Source organism: Cyclopterus lumpus, chromosome 13, assembly GCF_009769545.1.
Source record: "Cyclopterus lumpus isolate fCycLum1 chromosome 13, fCycLum1.pri, whole genome shotgun sequence".
Taxonomy (NCBI): Eukaryota; Metazoa; Chordata; class Actinopteri; order Perciformes; family Cyclopteridae; genus Cyclopterus; species Cyclopterus lumpus.
Genome location: NC_046978.1, coordinates 5,614,921 through 5,635,033, shown reverse-complemented (window position 1 = coordinate 5,635,033; position 20,113 = coordinate 5,614,921). Strand labels below are relative to the sequence as shown.

At 41.0% G+C, this 20,113-nt stretch overlaps 4 protein-coding genes across 7 annotated transcripts; 2 read left to right on the top strand and 2 right to left on the bottom strand.

The window, feature by feature from the left end:
• Nucleotides 1-1,251: 1,251 nt before the first annotated feature.
• Nucleotides 1,252-3,404, top strand: otol1b (otolin 1b). Its single transcript, XM_034548964.1, has 2 exons — nucleotides 1,252-1,654; nucleotides 2,263-3,404. Exons 1-2 carry the CDS (start codon nucleotides 1,252-1,254, stop codon nucleotides 3,159-3,161), a joined length of 1,302 nt encoding a protein of 433 aa, XP_034404855.1. The 3' UTR covers nucleotides 3,162-3,404.
• A 628-nt stretch (nucleotides 3,405-4,032) lies between these two features.
• Nucleotides 4,033-6,680, bottom strand: LOC117741875. The gene is made up of 6 exons (XM_034549122.1): nucleotides 6,583-6,680; nucleotides 6,444-6,479; nucleotides 5,890-6,180; nucleotides 5,401-5,673; nucleotides 4,694-4,969; nucleotides 4,033-4,577 (listed from the first exon to the last, which is right to left on the bottom strand). The coding sequence occupies exons 1-6, from the start codon at nucleotides 6,611-6,613 to the stop codon at nucleotides 4,339-4,341; spliced, it is 1,146 nt and encodes a 381-aa protein (XP_034405013.1). The 5' UTR covers nucleotides 6,614-6,680; the 3' UTR covers nucleotides 4,033-4,338.
• A 984-nt stretch (nucleotides 6,681-7,664) lies between these two features.
• On the bottom strand, nucleotides 7,665-14,174 carry rabgef1l (RAB guanine nucleotide exchange factor (GEF) 1, like). The gene is made up of 9 exons (XM_034548148.1): nucleotides 14,028-14,174; nucleotides 13,420-13,613; nucleotides 13,138-13,310; nucleotides 12,534-12,712; nucleotides 11,942-12,023; nucleotides 11,697-11,829; nucleotides 11,452-11,543; nucleotides 11,065-11,321; nucleotides 7,665-9,676 (listed from the first exon to the last, which is right to left on the bottom strand). The coding sequence occupies exons 2-9, from the start codon at nucleotides 13,590-13,592 to the stop codon at nucleotides 9,251-9,253; spliced, it is 1,515 nt and encodes a 504-aa protein (XP_034404039.1). The 5' UTR covers nucleotides 13,593-13,613; nucleotides 14,028-14,174; the 3' UTR covers nucleotides 7,665-9,250.
• LOC117741247 (caspase-1-like) lies at nucleotides 13,240-18,562 on the top strand. 4 transcript variants are annotated; one of them, XM_034548151.1, is made up of 8 exons: nucleotides 13,240-13,347; nucleotides 16,226-16,510; nucleotides 16,636-16,718; nucleotides 16,920-17,096; nucleotides 17,191-17,434; nucleotides 17,571-17,714; nucleotides 17,867-17,976; nucleotides 18,101-18,562. In XM_034548151.1, the coding sequence occupies exons 2-8, from the start codon at nucleotides 16,240-16,242 to the stop codon at nucleotides 18,203-18,205; spliced, it is 1,134 nt and encodes a 377-aa protein (XP_034404042.1). In that variant the 5' UTR covers nucleotides 13,240-13,347; nucleotides 16,226-16,239; the 3' UTR covers nucleotides 18,206-18,562. The 4 variants fall into 4 exon arrangements, with proteins under 4 accessions (XP_034404042.1, XP_034404041.1, XP_034404040.1 ...); XM_034548150.1 differs by lacking the exon at nucleotides 13,240-13,347 and adding an exon at nucleotides 15,082-15,298; XM_034548149.1 differs by lacking the exon at nucleotides 13,240-13,347 and adding an exon at nucleotides 15,305-15,626.
• Nucleotides 18,563-20,113: the final 1,551 nt, after the last annotated feature.

The window sequence follows — 20,113 nt, the reverse complement described above, 5'->3', positions numbered from 1 at the left end:
AGGCAAGCATTGCAACTGCACTGATTCAAAGTAGATACGCTGGTTCCTTTGACAAACAGCTCGGGTTTAGCAACTGTAGAGTGAGGAGATTATCAGTGCTCTTAAGGTTAAAGCTTTCTTCTGGATTTTCGCCAAGTACCAGTAGTTTGTAAGTACTCTCGTAGTGAAACATTTTTTAATTCATTTCTACAGATATTGCAATCTTGGTGTACTGACAAACATCAACTTGCAACTGAATGGCACCACATGTAAAATATCTGTAATAATGGTTTGCACCGTCATGCAGAATACGGTCCAAACTTAGGCTTGAAAAAAGGCTGCTGTAGTGCCCTGGCCCTTTGTCACAGACCCCTCTTGGCTTTTTCCCAGCGTAAAAAAAGCCTAGGTAGTAGGTTGGATGTTGGAGGAATGCCTCCCATATCATATGACCCATTGCCCCACGGCCTTTGCTCCTCGCCTAGCTCGCAGCGAGGGAGTGCTCCTGGTGGGTGCTGTATCCTGTGTCACAAAAGCACCTTTCTACACAACAGGGGTACAGAGAATGGGCCACAGCACATAGGTTCTCCTTTGGTCGGCTCCAGCCCGCCAGTTGGATTTCAGACCTCCCCCTGTGATTCCAGCAAACACCCACATTGGTGGGGATGTTCTTTCGCCCAAGCCTCGCAGAGATATCAGAAAGACCTGGAGCTCCTAGGGCTGCCTCCAAGCCAGCGCTAGAGAGGATAAATGACCATTCCACTTATGCATTACAGGGTGAGTCTTATACGTTTTGCTGAATTTCAAATTTTGCACAGAAAGTTGAATCTCAGCATGATGGGTTACCTATTGCAATTATTGATTTATGTGAATAGCATATCTAGGTTAAGGAGTTACTGGCCTTAATGCAAATTATGAAGATGCAGGTTTCCATTGCAGTTAAACATTGTAACAGCGGAATTTACTGATAAACAACAGCTTTGAATGGTCGAACTGCAGACTCATAGATTACCTGAAATCGTCAGTATCGGAAACGTTCAAGTGGAAACAGAGAAAAAGATTCACAATAGTAGAAACAACATTGAGGATAATAGTATATGAGAGGAGAGATGGCTTGATGCTGTGCTGAGTGTTTTGCAACAGTAAACTACTACTGAGCGTGTGCTATTTATGTAACCTCTCGTCTTTAAAGCTAAAGTGGAATGACAATTAAATAAGAGCAAACAAATATAAAAAAGAGCCTTTAACACATCTGTTCTCAGATCCCAGTCAACCATGAGGATTATCTCCTGTCAGTCAACCCTTGTGGCTGTCGTTGTGGTCACACTCACTGTGGTGTCCTACGCTGAAGCCAAGACTACACAGAAGCCGAAGTACCAGTACACCAAGAAGCCCCTCCCTCAAATCCCTGTGCACAGCCCTGTTACCACCAGCATTCCCAAGTCTCTCAAGACAGTGCCGAGTGCAAATCCTGTGAAGCCCCAACCACGGCCCACCACAGAGAGGACCACGTATCCAAATCACATCTATCCGCAGTACCACACGGAGAGCACCGAGCCCCCTGGTGCTGGTCCTGACAATTACACTCTCGACTACAGCGAGTGCTACTTCAACTTCTGTGAGTGCTGTCCACCTGAGAGAGGCCCCAGGGGGCCAAAGGGAGACAGAGGCCTGGAAGGTAAAAAGACTCACTGATAAAGTGCCATGAAGATTTTTTATGTATTTATTTAATTATTGACTACGTTTGTATGTTCGCTTGCAGCATTTTGAACTTTGCCTGTGTTTGCTTCCAAGGGCCACCAGGTGATAGAGGCCTTACAGGAGCAGCTGGTCTACCAGGCCAACCGGGAGTCAGTGGCCCTATGGGGTTGAGAGGAGACAAAGGCTAGTATAATATGGTTACATACATATTTTTAAATGCTACATAAATATTACAAATGTGTTAGTTGTTTGATCATACATCACAAGGACATTATGAAACAATAGGCCCCTGAGCACATATTGAAAAGGGGCCCATCAAAAGAAAGTGATTCAGTATACTATTGTTATTCTTCACGTATTAACACGTATTTGTTAATGTCCTTCAATGTTGCATGTGTTGAATATTGTTCATTGATTAATTTCTTAGGGGATAGAGGGGACAAAGGAAGCAGTGGGACAGGCGGTCCACCAGGACTCTCAGGGAAATCAGGCCAAAAAGGTGCAAACTTCTTCTGATGATTGTTGAATTGTTTTATATTGTCTCCAGACTTCATTAGTTCTGACACAGTTTTCTTTACCTTGCAGGTGATGCTGGCTCAAAAGCTGAGAAAGGTGAAATAGGGTTGCGAGGTGTCAAAGGTGATGGTGGGGGGAAAGGGGAACCTGGCCAGAATGGGACTGCTGGTGAGAAAGGAGAACCAGGAACAGAGGGGCCAGCTGGACCTCCAGGAGTGGCTGTTGAGACAGGTCCTAAAGGAGACAAGGGGGATAGGGGGGAGTGTGGCACTTTTGGAGAGAGAGGACCGAAAGGTGATCGAGGGGATACGGGATCTCCTGGCATTCCAGGAGGGATGGGCATTCCAGGAATGAACGGCAAGCATGGCTCCCCAGGTCCTGTGGGCGTCCGTGGGGATCAGGGGCCTCTAGGACCACAAGGAGAACCAGGGCTTCGAGGACCTCAGGGACCACAAGGCATAAGGGGGATGCTTGGGCCAAAAGGGGACAGAGGTTTCCATGGGAAGAGAGGTGAGCGGGGCATTCGTGGATTCAAAGGATCAAAGGGATCGGAGGTTCTCCAGAAACGCTCAGCCTTCAGTGTAGGTATCTCTCCAAGAAAGTCCTTCCCTCCCTCTGGCTTCCCGATCCGCTTCGACAAAGTCTTCTACAACGAAGAGAATCACTTCAATGTCACTTCCAACAGCTTCACATGCGTCCACGCCGGGGTTTACGTCTTCTCCTTCCACATCACTGTACGCAATCAGCCACTGCGCGCCACGCTGGTAGTAAACGGGTCACGGCGGGTAAGGACGCGGGACTCTCTGTATGGTCAAGACATCGACCAGGCGTCCACGCTCGTGGTGCTGCAGCTGGCGGTGGGTGATCAGGTGTGGATGGAAACGCTCAGAGACTGGAATGGGGCATACGCCAGCAGTGAGGATGACAGCATCTTCTCCGGGTTCCTGCTTTACTCAGACACAGCCTGATCCTCTTACGGGAATGTTCAACCTTGTTCCCTGAGAAGGGACAAATACTCGTGGTGCTACACTCCACTCATTACTTATGAACTGCTCAAAACGTGAACAGCACACACGTATGAAACTTTAAAGACTGTCAATGTCAAGATCATGTTATTGTACTATTATCCCATTATATTACCTGTCATTTCTGAATAAAAATGAAAGTATTGTTTGCTGTTGGTATATTTATTCACAACGTTTCCATCCGCACAACCCTCGACAGGTATATGAACATGTATCCTAATAGATGCAGGGTAAATGATCCAATCCACAAGAAGAGGTATATTAAGGCACATTTCTACCCAGGTATCCAGCAAGAGAAGAAGGCATTGAAAATATTACAATATGAGCAGATACGCAAAATAATGTGATTTAACTTGTGTTTGCCAGATTTATTTTTCTTTTGAGGACATCTGTTAACTTCTCCAAGCACTGCATAGTGTTCCTGAACCATATACTTTGCCTGAAGTGTTGATTGATGGTCTATCTGTAGTGCGCTCATTTAAATGACATGACCACATGTCACAAAGAAGTTCGTTCATCACTTGAGTCTTATTTGTTCCTGTCTTTTATCTCTTTGTTTACTGCTGTCGTTGTCACACTTCTGCTTCCTGTTAATCTACACTTTTACATATGGCCATCTACCATATTGCAAAAACTGAGACATACAAATGTATGATGTATGTGTTAAGTAAACAGAATATCACTGAGACCTATAAATAATAATAACTCTTATGTAAATTGACTGTTTGTCAATATACTAATACTTCTAATATGTAAACAGTATTGCTGTATAACAGGGTTGTAAAAAGTGTTAATTGAAAATAAAATACAGTAGTACATAGAGTGGAATGTTTTATTTAATTGAATCAATATGGCATTAGTAATTAATCCCCAACAGTACTGATCCAATTTGGGTTGTACAGATGAGATCATGAAGCTGACACTTGGTAATATGCTAAATTAATACACAATGATTAATTTAAAAAGCCTGCACTGAGAGCCCAATGGCCCAATGTGTATGGTTGATTTCAGATAGCCACATGTGGCAGATATACATTATTATTCTGATTAAGTATGATTAATTATGTAATGTCTGCAATAGTCTGTAATGTATGATAACTTGTTACCATAGGAAGGTGTCCTATGGAGAGTCCTGTGGAATGTCACCTGATTCTCCAGACATGTCATCGGATTCTTCAGACATGTCACCTGATTCCATAGAAATATCTAAAGGAGCCGCGATTTGATTAGGAGACTGGTGAGGTGAGGGCCGGGCTGCAGTTGGCTCAGCAGCAGGAGACAGGAAGAGGTCCGGGGACGAGATCGTGGGACCGAAAGTCCCTGGAGCTCTGGGATGAACAGGAATTATTGTCTGTGATCCTATTGGGTCAGAGACAAGTTGATCTCAGAAGTTTTAACAGTTTTAATAACTCAGGAAAAGGATTCAAGTTTAAACTTAGTTGAGAACATGGCAGGTAACATTTACTTTTAAGTACCTGTCACTTGTCCAAAGGATTTAGGTTCACTCCCCCTGGAGAGACCCAACTCGGGCACTTTGGCCCTGCAGCTGTACTGGCCTGGAGTCCATCTGACCAGATCATAGTTCTCAGACATTGCTGTTCCCAGTCGGTGGCCGTTCTTGTAGAAATAGAAATGTATTGTAGGGGCAGGCGCATGGGCGTTGTATTGGAGGTGGCAGATGAGCTTCATCATATTTCTTGAAATCAGGTCATTGTCTGCAACAATCTCCAAAAATGGCTGCGACAGAACCTCTAAGATAGAGCCACAAAGAAAAAAACATTAATGACACATTCAAATACTGTGATAAATCCTACTCATAGTAATATTTTGGTACATTATTCACTTTCTTGCTGAGAATTAGATGAGAAAATGGATGTAGCTCTCACATGTGAACAACATATGACTCACTTTTTTAAAATCTATATAATTTGCCTGGTGAAATTTACAGTCTTTGCGTAAGCTAAACTAAACTAACATAACACGTCCCAACCACAAAGGACCTTTTTATACTTGAGCTATTGCACAATATAAAACCTATTAATTTGTGATCTTTAGAGTTGTAGGCAGTAGAAAGCTTAGCTGTACATATTGAACAGAAACATGAGATCTCATCTAACTCTTCGCAAGAAAGTGAATAAGAATTATTTTAAAGTGTAAAATGCAACCCAGTATATAAACTTACCTGAGACCTGAACTGAAGTGCCAACTGAAGTTACAGAGTGGGTACGGCTGTTTCTGTCCCAGGAAGCCCGACAAGAATACATTCCTTGGTCCTCAAGGGTCACGTTGGTCAGGTAGAAATGTGGATTGAGGCCATTTTGCCTGATAACTTCAACGCCATCTTTGTACAGGATCACCATGTGATGTTGGGGTGTGAGTCGGATGCGACATGTGACCTTCAAGGTTTCTCCAACGAGGCTGGGATAAGGTGGGACTTGCAGGATAGCCCACCCACCTGAACAAAGATTACAGAGAAGAAAGTTAAACTGAACATATGTCGCATTGTATAGCATGGCATATTATGGTCTTGTATTGACATTCACAGTAATAAAACAGGCCAATGGCAGCGTGATTGAAAAGTGAGCATTTTCAGTGTAGCAGAAGTAGGAAAAAGAGGAACAAAGGGGCCTGACATGGGAGTCATCGAGATTTCTATGGAAATGATACTTACCATCCACATTGATCTCCAAAGGCAGACTTTGGAGGGTTTGTATTTTTCCAACCATTGTATCCCTCACACCCTGGCAGTAAAGTTTCCCACTCTCTTGAACCTTGGTTTTCCACAGAAGGAGGTGCTCCCCGGACTGTGGGAGCTGTTCGGATCCTCTGAACCACAGGTAATCCCAGGAGGACTTGTGGACATCAGGAATGCTGCATTTCAGCCGCACACTCTCTCCAGAGAAGACCCTTGAATACCCTGACACCATCTCCACTACAGCTCTGAACGAGGTCTCAAGGTAAACTATGAAAACAGATACATGTGGGTTTGCTTGGGGGGAATATCCCAAAATAATCTAAATCATCTCTTGACCTGCAGTGATGGGATTATTAATGTTAATGTTCCATTCATCTGATTAAAATCACATAACATCATCTGCTCATCTGAAATAGCAGCTGGCCTATTGATTTATAATACAGTATAGATTATGCTTACAAATGTTAACACTTTGTTATGCAAAGTTGTTCAATATCTAGAATGTAAAGATCTAAATATTTGGTACGTACTTCCAGGTACTACGAGCTGTGGTAGTGTTGAAAGAACTGAAAAGGAAAATAAACATGTATAAGATAAATTAAAGTTGATAACATTTTGAAGACAATGTTTAATTTGTGAGCCGTTGCAAATCAATTGAAGAAAACTCACCAAGGAGGGAAATTACAGTGTCCATTTTCATAGCTTGTTAGAAACAGACTGAAGGAGATTCTTTTATTTCATATGGGAGAGGGAAGTGAGAATTCTGTTTTTTTCTGAGCTTTGACTCATCACGGAGGATATCCCCTTTTATAACGCTTTCTTTTCTGACACAAGTTTACTTTTTATTTTGAACTGTGAGCATACTTTTCTGGGAACCAAAAGGGAACAACAATGTTACCAAGAAGGGAAGGGCATAACAAGTGAAGAGAACATCATCGAAGTTAATGGAATTGATGAGAACTGCTTTTCTTAATTACTACTTGTTTCCTGGAGTTAATCCGAGGTCTATCTCAAGCATGGAACATTCTTATGAAAAACGAAGGGAAGTGAAAGTAACACACTCTTTTTCAGATTCACTTTTATTTGGCATGTTTACCATTCCCATTGATAAATTAATATTTGAAGAATAATTCAATAAAATCACAATATATAGTGGCAATAAGGACTAAATAAATGGTCTCCAATGAGGTGGGACCATTGAATGAATCTTTTGTATTTTTTATTTTGTAACATTCATACTTAAAGTATACATTTTTCAAGTCCAAATTTTGTCTGTTTTTTTCACAGACCAACAAGAATAGTAAGAGAAATTCATACTAAAACTGTCACTTTGAAGGAAACTTGAAGGTACTGTTGTGAATTTGCATTTTTATTCTTTGTTGAATTTATTTACTTTCAAGTGGTTCTTAGGATTAGTTTCCTACTGAATCTTTCATTGTATTTAGGCTTTTATTCTTATTTATACAGCAAATCAAAAATGACTAAATGAATTGATAAACTGTTAGTCTGCAAAAGCCTACAGACCGATTGTGAAATGGAAAGATGTGAGCATACAGTGGGGAAATAGGTTAATGAATTCCAGAAATGTTATATTCTGTTAAACTTTTACACTTCCTATCCTTTTCATTTCTCCACCATGATACAGAACTGTATGAATAGTTTAACTGTCATGTGCAAACTCATTATGTTAGACTAACTTACTAAATCACAAGTCATGTCAAACTGCATGATGGACAGGAACTGCACATTAGTGCACGTGTATTTCACATTTTTATTTGTATTCTTCTTCATCATCATCATCATCATCATCATCATCACACACCCATGGAGGCATATACACCAGTACTGCCCCAATAACTTACATATAAATAAAAGACAGTATTGAGGTACTTTCTCCCAGGTGATAACTAACCTATATGGTTACAAAGATGATCTTTTAAAATCTTCATATATGGTTTCAGCATACAGTGCAATATTAAGTTATTCCAGCCATTGTTTGAGTTTGCATTAAAAGTCTTTTCTCAAACTAAAATTGGACAGCAACTGCACACTAACGACGTGCTGCGAATAAGAATAAAAGACAAGATTAAAATCTCGCAACATATAGCAAGTCTTAACAAAACAAAACAAAAAAAACTCCCAAAACATTCCTTCCAAAGACAAAGTTTAACAACACTGCTTTCACCAATTATCCTTCCAACTGAATATAGACATTACTTCATTAAATGTACTTCTAATTAAATCAAAACAGAAGAAAAGTGCTTTCAAATATATTAAATTGGTTATGTCATGTTATTGAAGCAACCAGCCTGAGCAGTTAACCCCAAACAAATGACCCTCATCTTGATGGGACACGCTTATGACACACTCAAGAATAGAAATGAATAGATGAAAACTTTACTATTCGGTCATTATAATTCATGTATTCAAGCAATGTTGTTTTTAACAAGAGCACTACTGTAAATATTACAGGATTCATGTTTCCTATCCAAAATAATTGATAACCGCCACTCTATAGAAAAATAAAATCACTTCTGTAGATCCAAATTATGACTGGAGTGAGAGGTCTGGCATGAAAACAAGACCACAATATCTTCTAGGACCCAATGATTTACCGACATTAACAGAACTCACGAGACTGGGTGGGGGCGTGCACGCACTCACGCACAGAGAGAGAGAGATAGGAAGTTATGTTTCTGATTCCTCCATTTCCTTTCAGAAAAACATTAGAGTCATTTGATGTTACTTGGGCAGTGAGGTTCTACGTGAAAATTTGAGGACCCACTTTTGAATTTGCAGCTGGAGACTTCGCCATATAATTAAAAAATGTAGTCCTTGTCTAAAAAACTGCAAATAATGAAATAATCATAAAATATGTTTAAATAGCCACATCCAACCAAATAACTTGTCTGCATAAATGTAACTACAATAACACGGATAAAGAAGTACTGAGGTACTGATTGTGGGAGACAGACAGATGTGTTCGATAAGAACTTGGAGTGGAGTCAGTCTGCTCCTTTGCATTCAGCTCCATATTTACCATACAGACATGAGTGGTTATGGATCTTTGCATTCAACTCTGTAAGAAAGCGAATAAGTGTGTTTGCCAAAATGCCAAACTATGTCTTTAATTCAATAGTTTGGTCACCGTTCAGGGTAATTTCAGGGCCTCTCGGACTATGGATGGAGGGAAAAGAAATGTCCGGAGTGGAACAGTGATCCATATCAGATAGATGCTCTGTGTGCATATGGACAGCAACGTTTAACAGTGGGGAAAAGGGGGAGTGCGGAGTAAAGCCTCTAGAGGAATGTTTATTGTTGGGCAGAGCTCTTTACGTCAACCAGCAAACACTTGCGGTAGCAGAGGTGGGGGCAGGTGCTCGTTCTCAACGTTATCGGAGTCGATTGCTGATGCCGCTGCAGAAGTCGTCCCGCTGGCCTCGATTGCAGTTGGGTTTTGCGTCTCTGGAGGAAAGCTCTCCAGAACGCTCTGCACCTTCTGCTCCACCTCGTCCGTCCAGTCTATGAGATCGCTCTCCAGCTGGCGAGCTTTCACCATGACCTGCTCCTGTCTTTCCCCGAGCCCTGCTAGCAGGTCCAGCCGTTGGTGGACCTGAGTCGTGCTGCCTGGGGGGCAGGAAGAAGCTCCAGTGGACTGTGGCGATTGGGGGGATGCCTGGCCCGACATGTAGCGCTCAAACTCCTCCGAGCTCAGGTTCAGAGACTGACCGTCCAGCTTCTCTATGAAGGCCACTGCACAGCACTGGGGAAAAGGGATGCGGAGGGTTATTAATAGAACATCTCAACATGTCATCAGTCTGTGGCATCAGGTTCACTTATATTCAATTATTGGAGAATTGAGATGTCTCAACCAACCAGATTTAAAACGTTGACCTTGAGACCGTTTAATGTGAAATTGATTGGAGAACACTTACATAAATATGACACCAAAAGAACAGACGCTGAAGCTGCAATCAGGGTTCCCACTCTTTTAGCTTCATACACTAATATGTTCCCATCACTGGTCTGATTTAAAAGACGTGCAGTCTAGGGTGATAACTTCCATTGAATCCTCCCTTATATGCTTAGAAATTATGACAGATTGATCAGAGAATAATATAATAATGAAAACTACCAGTTACATGCCATCAATGACTAGTATTTATATTTTAAGGATAGTCAGAGTTTCGGCCACGAGTAACCTTCATGTGCAACCATGTGACGTGACACAAGGGTAGGGATGTGGGAATGAACCGATTTTGAAATATCACAGTTACATAACGTTGCGGTTTTATAAAATTCATAAGTTTCATAATCGTGAGTATTGCAGAGGTTATGATATCTATGGTTCTTGCATAGTTGCCCTGTGAAAAACTATCTTGCAAGACACGTTTGAGTGGGCAGGGATACTCCTCTCAAGTCACGGAATACGTGTGTGGAACAGCTGGTTTTGTGTGTAAAAGAGTCGTGCCACTCACCTAAACCACTGAAAAATGTCAGAGGGAAATGGCTTATATCTGCCAAAAAGAAAGCCTTAAATCGGCTGTGTCGGCATTTTGGATAACTAGCTAATGTAGGCCTTCTATGTTCGACCAACAAGCTGAACATTCACTAAATTCAAGGACGTAATTTGTGACAAACTTTTATAGCTCTTTTTTTTTTTTCTAAATCTGTCTTTTCCGACTCGGCTACCAGAGTGAACAACAGCACAGTGAAGCAAGAGCTTTTCAAAATAAAAGCCAGAATCCATGTTATGTTACACAAAATGTCAACATGTCTTGCAGCTACATTGTATTATTGTTTATTGAGACTGTTGTTGGACTTGTAGCTCATCTCCTTCTAACAAGAATTGCTATTTAGTTGCCCGTTTAAAAAAAAGGTACACCTAGCTCAAACTAAAGCAGTATTATATAACACTCCGGCAAAAAATTCTACCTTCATGTAAAAAATATTTGAGAGGTGTCGATTCAATTTGAAAGTAATTTTGTAGGTGCTGTTTAAGTATATTGACTTATAAAGATAGGTGTTTCTGTTATTTAGCCTACTCTTATTCCAATAATTGGGAAGGCCAAAATAATAGAAACACCTGTCAGTATCGCAACACAACTTCCTAAAAAATGTGGACACATGGAGACTTCGACACACACACACCAGATTAGTGAAGTAGTAGCCATCCTCTCCAGTCATGAGTCGGCTGGGGTTGCTGAAGCGGGTGATGTACTGGATGTTGGACTGCAAGCGCGGCGGGTTTGCTTTCAGCACAATGTAGATGAGCGTCGGGAGGAAGTCATCTGCAGATGCAGCCTCTTTTTTGCTGATTTTGATGGCGTTGAAGATGTGCTTGCTGCAACGAGTGATGCACGCCAGCTTCTCCTTGGGCACGCACTTTGAATCCATTTCAATCACGTCTGAAATTATGCAGAGATTTCGAAAAAGAAAGAAAATAAATGGTTTTATGTGAAACTCTTACTGGATCTCTACTGTCAAGATAAGGAGGCGATGTCCGACCATAGCTGTCTGAAAAATAATGAGACTTACCTGTGATGGATTTGACTACACTGTCTGACACCTCAGCGATCTCCTCGTCGACAGGAACACACAGCATCTCAATGGTGACCCAATGCAAGGCTCTGTAACAGAACAGAATAACCATCACAATGTAAGTCACTCGGCTAAAGTTCTTCTACCTCCAACTGTATTTTATTGTGCTTAGATGGAATGCAGAGATATTCATGATTATTTGAGTAGCAAATGTAAGCTTAATGACACTTTTGTTTGCTAACCTGATTCTCTTCTGAATAGCTAGGTCTTTCTTCTCATCATCTGTTGTCTCGGGACAGAAGACCTCCTTGTAGAGCCGAGTCATCATGTACTTTTCTACTTCATCCATAACACTCTCCACATGTTCTGACGAACCTAGAAACAGAAGCACAAAGATCAAATGGTACACAGAGCAAAGACTTAATAGAGCATGTATAATGTGTGTGATATTCACTGATCATATTTCTTTATAAGAGCTGAGCAGTACCTTTGAACTGGGTGTGGAGGCGGTCTGAGAGATTCTGGTAGAAGTCCTGTACACACTCAGACTGTTCATCAGCACCCATGTCCTGAACAAGAAAAGGAAAACAACTCAGAGCAGATTCAATTGAATTTCAGCTTAAAAATACACCAACAGTACAGATATCAAAGTCAAATGAGTGATAAATTAAGAATCATTTAAAAATGTTATCCGTTTAAATGTAGCAATTACTTGACCATTTCAAATGTCTGACAAACTGTAAGTCTTTTGGAATGACTAGGAGCATATTTCCCCATTACATATTTACAAAAAACAGTTTTCTCTTGAGACAACAATGTGCGACAGTCAGCATTTCACTTGGAAGCAAACTAGATTTCAGTAACTGCAGAACGATTGTTTAAAGGTGGTGTTAATGAACACCATCACAAATAAACAACGGTGGAAAGTACACTGATTTGAACAGTATTGGTAACAGTGTATGAAGTTGAGTAAAAACGCCATCTTAAACTAAACCAAAAATAAATAATTTGTTACATAATACATAAGAATGAAATGGTTCCTAAAAGCTCAATTCACCCAGAAACAAACTTCAGCTCACCCGCTTATAGACCATGCTCTCAGTGAAGGCTCGGCACTGTTTGAAGACCTCCCTGCCGGACTTCAGGGGCTTGAGAAAGTCAATGAACTCTCGCGTTGCATGGTCACTGTCCACAGAGGAGCGCCGGCTGGCAGAGGAGGAGCTGGAGCTCGGGCTGGACTGAGCCTCAAAAGGAGCACCTGGGGGAAGGCATTTGATTTTACTTTCATCAAAGCTTCAAACACTGAAAGCATTTTCACCTAATCTCCCCTGTGGTAGTGAATGTGTGTCGGTTATCACACTACAAATCTAGGTAAGTGGTTGCAAACAAAAACTGAAAACACAAACAGCTACAATTTTGGCAACCTCAGTCTGGTTTTGTTTCTTACTATTTTTACAGGTTCAGAACCAGTTCCTCAAAAGGCAGTGAAACAGTTTGGTCAAAACAGGCCGACAATAAGCAGGATAGATATAAATATCTTTCCCACTTGATAACGACAAAAAATACCCTTCAACACAAGAACAGCAATGGAAACGTAAGCCATTTATCCATACATTATTTTGGGACTGATAATAATAATAATAATAATAATATGGCTTGCATCGCTTTCAGTAGAGTATGTACCTTTTTTTGATGGTGTTTTTGTGGAAGCACTAAAAAACTTTGTGACTGTGTTGACTTTGCTGGACTTTTCCTTAGTTTTTCTTTCCTCAAACTTGCTGAAGGGTGTGATGCTGGGCTGCGGTTGGGCCTTCGGGTGTCTGCTTGCATAGGCTTCCTGTTCCTCTCTCTGCAGCCTACGGAGGAGAGAGAGACTGTTCAGATGGACGGCAGGTAAAGGAACAAAGGACACGGGGCTTCCCTGTATGTAATGCTTGTACCCAGAACAAAGAGAGACAGACAAACCTCTCAGCAAGTGCCCAGTCCTCTTGAATCTGGGTTTGCTTCTCTCGCTGATTCTCCTCTCGCCAGCACTTGGAGCACAGGCCCTGGCAGCCGGTGTTGCCATAAAAACCACATCCTTTTTTGCAAAGCAGCTCTGATTGGTCCAGATGGATCCCACGCCGCTGGCTCATCATCCTTCACCAAAGTGAGGAAGACTGTTTCGTGGAAACAAAGAAAACAGGAAACTGTATCAATCACACAGTGAGAGCGACCAGAAGTGAATCGACCAACACGGCCGCTCCATGAGCAGCGTTGACTCGTAACGTCGCTGAGCTCGAGTCTCAATCCCGTCACACTGTATTGTAGCATTGTGCAAAACCTCCGAGTCAACCCCCCCCCCCCCTCCCTCTCTCTCTGTGATTACTGACACAATATCCTCTCAAAGACAGATTCTCTCTGATTTACTAAAATGTTTTCTCACCACAAAGATGACTCAAAAACGCGAAATCAACAAGCTAATGTGCAGCTAGCTGTCAGTGTTCACAAAGCGAATCTAGTAATATAACCTATCTGGATTAACGCTGTCATTGAAGATGCTGTCGATGGGATTAATTGTGGTGTCGACATACTTTCTCATTCGCAGCGTCAAGAGCGTCTCGAGTAACGTTTTCCTCGCTCCTGTCTCCTGTCGGTGGATGTTTACATGGGCCGAGCCTCTAGCTTTGTCCCGCAGCCATTTTGTCTGTCAGCTGTTTCTTCTTTGTGTCTTGTTACAAATCAGGTTAACCTAGGAGTTGTCGCCCCCTAGCGTTAACGTTACCACATTGCAATAGCCCAAATTATTACTCGCATACTGGAAAGAAATGTCATTATTGGCGATTACATAACCCTTTCAATAAGACCCAAGTTAAACATAACAAGTTACAACAAAGCTCTACAGGCACACTGTGAGGCTGTGATGCTTTTTGTACAGAAAACCAAAGATAGATGAGAGCTGAGGTCCAAAGTTTCTTTGGGAATGTAATTTGTCATAGCAAAGTACACAGTGGCAGAATGTAAACTTCTAGTACACTTCATCTCAGAGGTAAATAATGTACTTTGTACTCCACTGGTCTACATTTATTTGAATACCAACCCAAAAACTGTGACATTAGACAAGCTGTCAGGGTTTTGAGGGCTGTGATTAAACAAGGCATTCAGATTATATCACACTTTCTATTTCACTTGCAGCTTCCTTAGAATTGGAGATATATACCATTGTTAAGGTGTGACATATCCAGCCAATCAGAGCAGACTGGACTTGTTCTGGTAGGGGGGTTTAAAGAGACAGGTTTTGAATTAATACAACTAGTAACCTGAGATTGAGCATATGTCCCTTTCAAATTCCGTTACACCATGCATGACTACAACATGATATCTATTTTCAAATAGCGTGCTGTTTTAATTGACCAGCCATGTGTCCATCGAGAATTATAGAAAATCTGGCAGATTTCTTTTGTGTCACAAATCAAACTTCCTTGCAGCTTCTTAGACTTTACATAAATGTATCCTGTAATGGGACGAATTGCATATCGTTTAATGGAATTACGGGGAAACCATTTACATTGTTTTGTTAATCAGTTTAAAGCATGCTGCTGGAAGATGCGCACAGAATGCTGGGTCATTAGCGTCTATTTCAAATGCAGTTTAATACGACAAAGAGCTGGTTATGCCACTTGGGGCGATGGCTCTGTTTAAACCAGCCCACAGGTCGGGAGCCTGCAGCTGTAAGTGTACGTATACTGGTAATATACAGTAGCTACTCGTCGCTGAACAGGAAGCCATCTCTCCCAGTGGTCCGCCCATTGGGACTTGCACGCTCCGTTTGAAACAATACTGTCGGAAATTTGAGAGATGGCAGGTAAGATGTCACGCTCGAGATGCACTTTACAAGTGACCATAACTTTGAAGTATGTTGGCGTCACTATGCGTGAGATCAGTGGGCGCAGATCCACTCGAGCCGTGTTTCTGTGAGTGGTCTGCGCAGTGAGGGTTAGAAATCAGATATGTTACACTTCCTTTGATTAACAAAGTACGGAACATCTTTATCTTTGTGTGTGTGTGTGCCACGTTTTAGTTTCACTTTGCTGGCGCTCATCCCCGCGCGCACTATTCTGTGGATAATACGTCCGAGCCATGTTTTACATTCAAGCGCGAGTGTATGGAGCTAAAATATCCAAAGTACAGAGGTCAGCCCTGATGGCTCTTATGATTCATATATGAAGTGAAATGACATAAGTGTATTCTAGTAGTCAGCATATCAAGTGAAGTAAGAAAACCACGGGTACGTGCTTCTTTCGCGTGTTGCATAACTATTTGAACACGAATTCAAAACATATAGATTAATGGTTACACTGTACAACAAGGTTATAAACGTATGCTGAAGTGATGCAAAGTGATAATTGAATGCAGGATGTAGCATGGATTTCCTTACTCACCCAAAAACACAATTCACATTATGTGTACTTTGTGTTTTAAGACATTGTTGTACACTCAGATGCCAGTATATTAAGTACAACATCATCAATGTTATAATGCTCGGTTTTTGTTGAAACCGTTTTAGAAGTGTTGATCCAACTTAATTCAAATTTTGAGAGAATGTATTTGGTGGCGCTAAATTGTATTACTTTAATCTCTCAGGTGTCTCTATTGTGTTCGGCCTATTTCTATCAACGAGGATATACTAAATAACATATATCCCTCATGTCTTACTCATGCTCGTGCATCTGTTAAAATCTAAAACCTTTTGAGTTGTGCGATTTCATTTGCTTCATACCACCTCTTCTAGCTAAGGAGCTTGACATGGTGAGGAAAACGTTTGTGAAAAAGGCCTCCAAAGAACTGATCAAACAGCTCCTGGACGACCTTTTAGAAGATGGTGTCTTGAACGACGGCCAGAAAGACTCAATACTCGAGGAGAACAGCAGCACAGCGGACAGAGCCCGCAGTCTCATTGACAATGTGAAGAAGAAAGGAGACGAAGCCAGCAGAAACATCATCGCTCACCTTCAAAGCAGAGATCCTTCGCTCTACTCTGAACTGGGTCTGTCCTCTGGTCGACCTACCCCGCCGGGTGAGCTGACATATTTCAGCTATAGCTGATATAGCTAATATCATTATTTGACACTGTCATAAATAGAGTTGTATTACACAGAACGAAGCACACAATTTTGAACAGAAATGTTATTCTGTTCCCAGCTGCAGAGCAACAGATGAAGCAAGGTTACTCAACCTCGCTCATCCATACCAGTGAGGCATTCTGGAGGGAGAAACTGAATGATGTGAGACGTGTTTAATGTGCTGAAATGTTAATCCTTCGTAAAAGCCATATCAAGAGTATTAAATAGGTTCCTGTATCTCGATAGAAACGTGTTGTTTCACAAGTGGGAAAAATATTTCTTATTTAAAAGAAAGTCTACAATATTTCAAGACAAAATACACATTTTTTGTAATACTTCTTTCCCTTTAAATCTGTTTTCCAGATTTATCCTGTGGCCAAAAATTCCATTAGCAATCGTGTCGCCCTGCTAATCACTAATATAAAGTTTACTAATGAGAAATTGAACAGAAATGGAGCTGAGAAGGATGAGGAGAACACAGAGAAACTGCTCACATCGCTGGGATACGAGGTGGTGAAACACACAAACCTCACAGGAAAGGTACTATTACAGAAGGGGAAAGTAAACAACTGATTTTGTGTTGGATGGATTTAGTGATACAGTAACTGATGTTTGCCTTTCTGTGTTGTCACAGGCAATCGATGATGCCGTCATTGAGTTCTCTAAACATCCGAAACTCAAAGAGACAGACAGCGTGTTGTTGGTTATCATGTCACATGGGAAACTGGGAGCTGTCCTCGGCGTCGACTGGAAAATGGATGGTGATGAAAGACCAGATGAGTTCCCCATCAACAACATTTACAAACACTTGGGCCCACATAAATGTCCAGCGCTGCTGAACAAACCTAAGATCATCATCATCCAGGCCTGCAGAGGAGGTGCCTCTCTCTCTATTCTCACAGATAGAACACACATTAATATGCATTGATGTAGGAGTCTGCTTATGTCTCATTGGTTGTCTGAGTGAGCGAGGCTCTCGTACACTGGATTAAAAGTATGCCACATGTGTTTCAGGGGAGGAAGGATCGGTGCTGGTTAGAGATGCTGCAAACCCAAATGTGGTCTGTGATCATGCTGGTGAAGAAAACATTGAGGATGATAATTTGCGATTTGTAAACAAAGAAAAAGACTTCATTTCTCTTCTTTCCTGCACCCCTGGTGAGTGAAATGTAAACGTTATTAGATCTCATTCTACTGCTCATAACACAATAAAGATTAATATAATAAAATGCTTTGAAATCCGCTAAGAAAAGTTACTTTATGTAATAAAAACAGAATATATCACCTCTTTCTCTATATTTTTCCTCCAGATACTGTCTCATATAGACACAGAGATCATGGCTCTTTTCTCATGCAGTACGTTGCTGAGGTGCTGAACACCTTCGCACATAAGGATGACATTGAAGAACTTTTCAGAAAAGTAAGTGGAAAGTAATATCCGTTAATGAGGCAACACCACCACATAGCGAGCAGCAATAATGATGCTCTTGTTTCATTAGTCTTGGCCTTGCTTAATTTATACAATGTTTGTTTCAACCACACAGGTCATGCAACGCTTTGAAGATTTTCCCATTCCAACCAAAAGACAGATGCCGACCAAAGACAGATGCACTCTGACAAAGCGCTTCTACTTCTTCCCAGGCCTCTGAGGCCGGATTCACTTCTGTTTAATTCCGACTTGTAGCCACATTTCAAATGATGTGTGCAATTGAGATGCTACTTTATGAATAGATAACACTGATTGAGGATTTACTGAAGGGGCCATTTGGTCACAGGCTTGGGGACCAAAGACACAGAAAGAAAGATGTAAAACAGTTTAAAAGTCTCAAATCGACACCAGAGACACATAAGTTAAAGAGACACAACTTTACAGAGACATCTACAGTCTATTTACATAGACTGACTTCAAAGAGACAACAAGAAGATACAAATTGACAACGAAGACACAAAACAACCTTAAAGAGACACAAAACGACTATAAAGACACATCCGCATGGTTCACAGTTGATTTGCGTCTCTTTTAGTCTCAGTGTTTTGCCCTTTTTGTAGTAGGGTTGGGCAAGCTTTTATATGTCTGTGTCCAGGGGCCCTTTGTCTCATAATACATCCATGATACAACTAATATGATCAAATACAATTACATTTTTATAGATAAATAACAGTATGTAAGCCTTTGAATTAATGGATCATTTTCATCAACTTGTATTCAACAGGTTGCTTACTCATGGACATCATATAACTAGTCAAAGTATGAAATCCATTTTTTACTCTCTATATGGCCAAGGCATCTCAAAAGTTAAAAGACACCAGACAGCCCTACCATTAACTCTGACATGTCAGAAATGTTGGCTGTTATTGGCCTGTTATGCTTTTTTACAAAATGTGTGATGCTGGACTGTCCAAATAAACTGAAGTGAATTCCTTGGATAGCTAAATGCACATGTAGCCAACATCATTTGAACTAGATCAAACTAACAACACAACATTCAGACTTAAAGTCAAATCTATTCAAACTAAACCCACTAATGTAACCAATATGTGGGAAGACAAAGTAACGTGACCAGCCTTTTACTACCGAATACACTTATTTTCTTAAACTTAAAATATAATTAAACTTGATTGCAATCCTCATCTAGATGCAGATGCATTTAACCCATTCTAAGCACTTAGTGGTGGGCTGCTATAAAGTGTCCAGGGAGCAGCCTGAATTATATTAAATATTTGCCATATATGATACAAAAAGGGGGGCTCTGTTCTTGGAGCTTTTCCTGTTTTGATGTGAGGTCCCGGGACAGAGGAAGTTCTATGTATTCAGATTGTAAAGCCCTCTGAGGCTAATTTTGTATTTGTGATTTTGTACCACACAAAATAAATTGATATGAAATTGAATACAATTGGTCTATGATGTGTGATGACGTCATGGGCGAAAAAATTTAATTAAATTGTCTGGTTGAGCTCTATAAACATATAAATCTTTCCCAGACACAGTGGATTTGTTGTTATTTTGTCTCAAGGGAAACTGGTGGCTGTGAACATCTGCTGAACAAATCCAAGATCGTCGTCGTCATCATCATCATCATCATCATCATCATCATCATCCTCCTCCTCCAGGTGTGCAGAGGAGGTGATCCCAATCTATTCTCACAGTCACAGATACACCAAACTTCAACACTTTCATATTTTAAATCCAGATAGACACGACCGCCAAGACGTACCTGGATATAAACAACCATGAAAATATTTTTGCATAATTCTGAATAGGTTTGCATTATCATGTTTGTTGGCTTGAAGCGAGTGAGGCTCTCGTGCATAATATTTTAAGTATGCCACACATTTGTGATGGTCCATTTGTGCTGGTGAAGAAAACATTGATCATAGGCAAAGAAAAATAGGTAATTTCTCTTCTTTCCAGCAGCCTGCTCACTGTAACATTGAAGAAAAACACAACACGCAAGAAAAGCTGCCTAGAGAAAATGACTATATTTTATGTTCATGGTTTTCCTCCAGCTACTGCCTTATATAGGCACATGGGTCTTTTCTTATCCCCTACGTTGTTG

Coding starts and splice junctions, on each gene's coding strand:
- otol1b (XM_034548964.1), top strand. CDS start 1,252: ATGAGGATTATCTCCTGTCAGTCAACCCTTGTGGCTGTCGTTGTGGTC. Junction 1,655..2,262: donor GGGAGACAGAGGCCTGGAAG/GTAAAAAGACTC, acceptor TTTACCTTGCAG/GTGATGCTGGCTCAAAAGCT.
- LOC117741875 (XM_034549122.1), bottom strand. CDS start 6,613: ATGAAAATGGACACTGTAATTTCCCTCCTTG. Junction 6,181..6,443: donor ACAGCTCGTAGTACCTGGAA/GTACGTACCAAA, acceptor CTGTTTTCATAG/TTTACCTTGAGACCTCGTTC. Junction 4,970..5,400: donor CACTTCAGTTCAGGTCTCAG/GTAAGTTTATAT, acceptor GCTCTATCTTAG/AGGTTCTGTCGCAGCCATTT.
- rabgef1l (XM_034548148.1), bottom strand. CDS start 13,592: ATGATGAGCCAGCGGCGTGGGATCCATCTGGACCAATCAGAGCTGCTT. Junction 11,830..11,941: donor CCTCCACACCCAGTTCAAAG/GTACTGCTCAGC, acceptor TTCTGTTTCTAG/GTTCGTCAGAACATGTGGAG. Junction 9,677..11,064: donor GCTACTACTTCACTAATCTG/GTGTGTGTGTGT, acceptor CCTTTTCCCCAG/TGCTGTGCAGTGGCCTTCAT.
- LOC117741247 (XM_034548149.1), top strand. CDS start 15,599: ATGGAGCTAAAATATCCAAAGTACAGAG. Junction 16,511..16,635: donor TGGTCGACCTACCCCGCCGG/GTGAGCTGACAT, acceptor TTCTGTTCCCAG/CTGCAGAGCAACAGATGAAG. Junction 17,715..17,866: donor TCTTCTTTCCTGCACCCCTG/GTGAGTGAAATG, acceptor TTTTTCCTCCAG/ATACTGTCTCATATAGACAC.